Source organism: Numida meleagris, chromosome 6 (genome assembly GCF_002078875.1).
Source record: "Numida meleagris isolate 19003 breed g44 Domestic line chromosome 6, NumMel1.0, whole genome shotgun sequence".
Taxonomy (NCBI): domain Eukaryota; kingdom Metazoa; phylum Chordata; class Aves; order Galliformes; family Numididae; genus Numida; species Numida meleagris.
The window spans coordinates 56,819,414-56,825,413 of NC_034414.1; the positions used below are offsets into that span (position 1 = coordinate 56,819,414).

At 51.7% G+C, this 6,000-nt stretch overlaps 1 protein-coding gene across 2 annotated transcripts in view; it reads left to right on the forward strand.

Moving 5' to 3' along the window:
• Positions 1-3,991, forward strand: part of C6H14orf37 (chromosome 6 C14orf37 homolog) — a 51,763-nt gene extending 47,772 nt beyond the window's left edge. The window contains exons 7-8 of one of the 2 annotated variants that reach the window (XM_021403093.1): positions 1,891-2,025; positions 2,233-3,991. In XM_021403093.1, the coding sequence (XP_021258768.1) occupies positions 1,891-2,025; positions 2,233-2,301 (204 nt within the window). In that variant the 3' untranslated portion in view covers positions 2,302-3,991. The remainder of the gene's footprint in view (positions 1-1,890; positions 2,026-2,232) is intronic. The other variant, XM_021403094.1, reaches the window with a different exon arrangement.

The following is a 6,000-nucleotide window of genomic DNA, read 5'->3' on the forward strand; positions in this document are numbered from 1 at the left end:
AAAGAGACATCTCCCCAATGCGGGATGCAGCACTGGGGAAGGCAGATCTTCCATCTTGCTCGTTTTCCTTAGCCATTTTCCCTCAGAAAAGCCCAGCAAAACCCGTTCCTCATCAGCAGCCAAGTGCTGATGAACCAAGCCACTCACAAATCACAGCTGCACACCCTGTTTCCTCCTTTCCCTTGTTGTCAGCACCAGCCCTAATACCCGCCCTTTCCATGCGCTGTTGGCAGAGTCCTATCACAGAACCGTAGGACATCCTGAGTTGGAAGGGACCCATAAGGATCATCGAGTCCAACCCCTGGCTCCACACAGCACCACCCAAAAACCAGACCCTATGTCTGAGAGTGTTGTCCAGACACTCCTTGAACTCCATCAGCTCAGGGCTGTGCCCACCACCCCCTGGGGCAGAGCCTTTCCTCAATATCCAACCTGACCCTCCCCGTCCTCTCTGCCAGGAAGGTCACAGTGAGGGACTGGGGTCCATAAAGAAATTTCATCTTCCCCGTGGGCAATGGGTGAGAAAGTGGCTTTGGAGCTGCCTGTAGAATGGAGTTTTATATCAAACAAATGCAAAAGCTGGGCCACGTGATGCAGGAGGGCTGGGGGAACAGGTCCTGGAGCTGGTTCACAGTGCAGGCATTTGGGGTACAAACCATTGGTGTTATTGTTGGGGAAGGCTGTAAAAGGGCATGGGCTGAGCAGGTTGGAAATGCTCCTGAAGAGTTCATAGTATTAAAACCAATGATTTCTGATGCAGAAACTCAGCTGGACAGCAGCTAAGAAGGCATTTCCAACCTCCCCTCGCCTCCTATGCCAGCAGCGCTGTTCCCAGAAATAGAGCTACCCACGCTGCACTAATTAGGTCACCCGATTAAGACGCCTTAATTGCCTGGTGGAGATGCAGGCTTTTTGCCGTGTTCTCACTCACCTCCTTTCTCGGGAGCTCGGGTGCCACCCAGAACTCCCCACAAAGCGGGGGCTGGTTTTGCTGGGAGGCACTGCGGGGTGCAGCCCTGAGCCCTGGGATCCAGGCATGAAGGTGTTCCTATTTAAAGCGCCCTGCAGGATCTGGAGGGGGTTGTGAGAGCCAGACAGTCCTCGTTAGCATTGCGTCTGTCCCAGATGAAAGCAGTTGTTTTCATTCTCCAGGTAAGCGCATGAATTGTGCATCTGTCCCTCAGCAGGCGTAGAATCTGTTCTGGATGTGTAGATGGGAAGGGTAAAGCTGCAGAGAATGAAGGCAGCACTGATAGGATGTGAGATGCACCTGCCTGCCCTGCACCACTGAGACCCCTGAGCTAAGTGAGGATGCTGTAGCAATTTGGCACTTTAAATCTCAATTTTCTTTTGAACAGTAAAATAGTAAGCACTTGGGAATATTTTCCGAAGGATTTTAAATGGTTCTGTATTATTCACGCTATACATTTTTTAAAAATCGTCATTATAAAGCTTTGGGCAATGCAAACAACTGGATAAAACCACTGAATTAGAGCTGCTATGCATCTGCTCTGCAACAAGGCCAGCTGCAGGTGTGAGTGCCCCCCACAGTCATCGTCCTGCTCCAAGTGGCCCCTTCCCATGCAAAGCAAAAGCATTGCTTTCACAGATTTGGAGAAGCCAAGGGGGTTCCAGGTGGGCTGGCCGGGGCTACCCTCATCTTCACCCCATGGTGTGTGAACACAGCTGGTTTTGCATTTCAGCTCTTTCAGAGCCCCAGACGTTGCGGCCCTTCCTGGAAACAGACCTCGTCCCATGCAGGTGGTGATAAGGTTTCAAATACAATAAAGTGTAAGAAAAGTGTGGGGTTCTATCGGTCCTGGACTGGTGGAAAAGGACTCTGAAGGGATGGTGCTGTGAGTGCTGCTCAGCTTGTCTCTCTCCCACCAGGCAGGATACATGTCGGGGATGCTGGTTCCCGTAGGAGTCGGGATAGCTGGAGCCCTCTTCATCCTCGGAGCACTCTACAGCATTAAGATTATGAATCGCCGGAGGAGGAACGGCTCAAAGAGGCATAAAAGAAAGGTAGAGCATCTGCCAAGGAGGGGAGAACCCTGATCTGTCCCCACCACTTTCCAGTTCATCATCGTGGTTGTAATCTGGAGATGGGGGGTGGTTTCTCCGGGGCGATGCGCGTTGGAGCTGTCAGTTGGAGTGCTGGGGGAGGGATCCAGCTGCTGCTCCTTTTAGTTTTGTAGGTGGAGCTCTTTAACATTTCTTTTTTACCCCCAGCAGAGGGAATTTAACAGCATGCAAGACCGAGTAATGCTCCTAGCCGACAGCTCTGAAGACGAATTTTGAATTGAACTGCAGTGCCCTTGCGATATCCAGTGACTTGTAAAAGGAGGGAGGGGAGGAAGAGAAAAGAAGGAAGGACTTTCTGCTGCATCGCTGCTCTCAGCCACCCCAAACACCGAGCAGTGCTTGGTACCACCCCGTCGAACCAGCATGCTATGCTCTCCATGTACTGCGCGGTGATGTTTGTTTTGATACAGTAGTGAGATTTCACATTCGCACCCGGCGCCTCATTCAGATCCACAGCGCATCTCGCTGCAGCGGGAGCTGATCCGTGTGGATGATTATTTTCCTATTATCCTGCTGTACTATTTCGGTCCTGGCTGGCAGTAATCTAATCTTAACAATAGCTCTCAGCTAACCTGGGAATGGATATCTTTACCGTGAATGACTTCTGTCCAATTTGTTAATTTTAAATGTTAACGTTACCTGAGCTAGAGTTCATTAGTGCTGAGATTAGCTGCTCTGCTTAATTAATGAATTATCCACTTGGACTGTATCCCTCATCGTCTGAGAAGTGCCCGAGTACAGTGCTGTTGATACAGTTTGAAGCACACTTCTATCCTCTTTTCCCCAATTCCCCCCCCCCCTTCTTTTACAACCCCTGCCTTCAAGCTCTGCTCCTCGCTTCTTGGAAACACGTGGGAATGGCCTCAACACTTGATTCACAGCAAAAATTTTAGTCCATTTTCAACCAGCACCGTCCGTTACAGCACAATAAATACCAGCACTCACGTACCGATGGGTAGTCTTGCATGGATCCCTTAGCTTTTGTTCAGTGTGCAGGTAGGTAAAAGGAAAGACAGGGGAGCTTTCCTCTGTTTGTAGGCACCAGTGGCTGCTTTGCCTCTAACACATGGCTGCGTTCACGTCGACACGGCGGTGAAGCATGTCTCCTTCCCCAACTGCAAGCTGCATTTTCAGCCCCTGAAAGCTCCGTGAGTGGCAGAAGCTTTGGGAGAGCTGATGGGTCTTGTCTCCGTGCCACTGAAAGCAAGGAAGGCACCAGAGGTGGCTGAGCTGTCAGGGTGTCACGAGGCTCCTGGCTGATGGGGGGACAGCTGGAAAGCAGCAGCCCCAGTTGGAGGCACGTCCAGGGGAGGGGAGCTGGTTGAGCTGGGAACTCTTGGCCGTGGGGAAGAGGTGTAGGTGTAGGACAGGTGGCTGTGGAGGGCTGTGGAGATGGATCCTAATGGTGCTGTGGGGTGAAGGCAAGCTGCCTGTGCTGCTGGCACCAAATTGCAGAGGGAAACAGGCAGTGTCTGACATCACTGAACTGAGCAGGGGAAGCTAATGGTGCTTTGGACAGTCAAAATAGCTAATAACAAAGGGCTGCGTTACTTCTCTCTCTTGCCAGTTGTGAAATGACTCTTTGATCTTCTGTTTATGCAAAATATCCGTGTTTCCAAGGTGGAAATCACTGTTGTGTGCGGAATGATCCATCATACAGAGAGCAGCGTCTGTCGCTGAAGGAGGCTTGGTTGGAGAAATGAGGTCAGACTGAGATAAGTCCCACTGAGTCTTCGGGGAGGTGTGAGGAAGAGGTGCATGAGGAGACACCCATGCAGGACTTCATGCTCAGTAACGGTGAAAAGGCTGTCAGGGTGCTGAGGATAGATATACTTGATGGTAAGCTTATGTCTCGTAGGCGTGTGAATGGGTTTGGGTGGTAGAAACAACATTCAGAAGGGCACACCAGAAGAGTCTGAAGCTGAGTTCTCTTTTCAGAGGGTCCTCTGGACATTAGGTCATCAGATGGACGTCCAGTTCCAAAGAAGCAGTGCTCCTCAGAGCCCAGGTACTTTCCTGCTGGCCTTCCCCTCCCATGCAGTGAGTCACTTGGAGAAGGACCATCAGGACTACTTGTATTCAAAATGCTGCTACCCATGCTAGTCTTCCAGTCCTGGAGCTGTGAGTGGCCCTTGCACACTCATCCCACTGGGTGGTGGGAAGCAGGTTGGGGGGAAAGCCATTGGCATGCCAGGCAGTGTCCGTTCTTCTGTCCCTCTAGGACAGGCTCTCCCAGCCAGGACTCCACAGTGCTTGCCTCTCTCCCTTTTCATTCGTGCAGCTTTCATCAGGAAGATGTTGCCTTGCTAAAATCAGCCCCAGATCTCTCAACAGCCACTGCCTGGGAACCCACTGTTAAGTCTCTACCCAAAACTGAGGTCTTCTTTCTTTCATCACAAGTGGTCAGTCCAAGCTAAGAACTTACCTTCTGGACTGATCTCTCTTTGTTTCCTTCTCATTCCTGTCTCTTTTGGAGCCTGAAGGTGCTTGGGAGGTGTTAACAGTCTGCTAGCGTTGCTGATTGTCCAATCTCGGCTGCTGGGCTTTTGGGAATCAGGAATGTTTTCCCTTGGGCTCTTTGAAGTCTTGTTCCTGGCAAGGTGCAACAGTGGTTGCAAAGTTGAGTGACTGGCCCTCCATTCCAGTTTGCCCGAGATATCTTCAGTACACTTTGTCTCTTGGGTACAGCGCCGAGCAGGCTGCTAACAGGACTGCATAGGCAGCTGTGGGATGCTCTTGAGGAGGAGCATGAGCCTAGGTCCAGCCAGGAGGCAGGGCGAGCAAGCGTTGGCAGTGGGCACTGGGCTGTCTGCATGAGGGAGTCTGAGCAGGGGATGGCAGGTGGGCTGAGTCCTTGGTGTGCACATGTAGCCTGGAAGAGCAGCTGCCAGTGACACTGCTGCATGGAGCGGGTGTACCAGCAAGATCCAAGTGGCTGGGGATCAGCGGGGCTTCGTGCAAAGCAGCCTGTGAAGGGCAGCCTCTTCTCAGCTTTGTTAACAGTGAAGTGCCTGTGCAGTTTGTGATAATTGCATTGATAACTGATGAGCTCCAAGGCAGGGGGGAGGAGGAGGATGGCTGAGGAAGGCTGCTGGTGTGAGTGCAGATACCGCAGCCCTGGCAGGGCTGTTTGGGTGGGTTGTCAGTTTGATGGACTGAAAAGGCTGATGGGGAGGCACCGTGGCCTTTCAGTGTGCTAATTAATCCTCAGTTTGGGAAACATTTTCTACAGTGGCAATCAGTTTCTCTGTCTCTCTTCTTCTCAGTCCGTGACACAGTGAATTTAAATTAAAGGCAGCACGGTCTGTTAGACAAAGCTTGTGTCTGAGGGCATTGGGTGGGTGACCTGGTGTCTCTGAGAGCCACGCATCTCCCAGTGAGGACACAGAGTGGGTGGCTGTGATGCTGGACATCAGCTGTGCCACAGGTAAGGATGACATAGTTGCGGGTACCCGACTGGCTGTTCTACAGGTATGGTGGGACAAACTGGGCAAGCAGGAAATTTGTAGCCAAATGGGGTGTCCAGCCAAATGCACAGCTCGGTGTTGGCTCTGAGGTCTCTGCTTTAGCCGGATCTGTGGATAGAAGAGCTGCCCACAGACTTGGCTTGTGCTTCAGCTTCACTCACAGGCCTGGCTCTAACTCTGACCCCCACTCTACCATTCTTTGCTCCTGGGGTTGCTACTCACAGGCATGGTGCGCTGACTGGGAGATGCTGCTCGGCAGAAGCTTAGTCTAGGCCAACGTTATGAGTGGCTCAGCAGTGCAGAGATCCTAACCAATGTCCCTTTTGAAATAGAGGTCTTTAATGGTTATTTCTGGTCAAGCATCTACCCAAGAGCCTGGATGCTCCCCGCATCTTCCAGGTTAGTTCTCCTTGGGGTGGAGGCAAGAGAGGCAGCCACAAGCAACCTT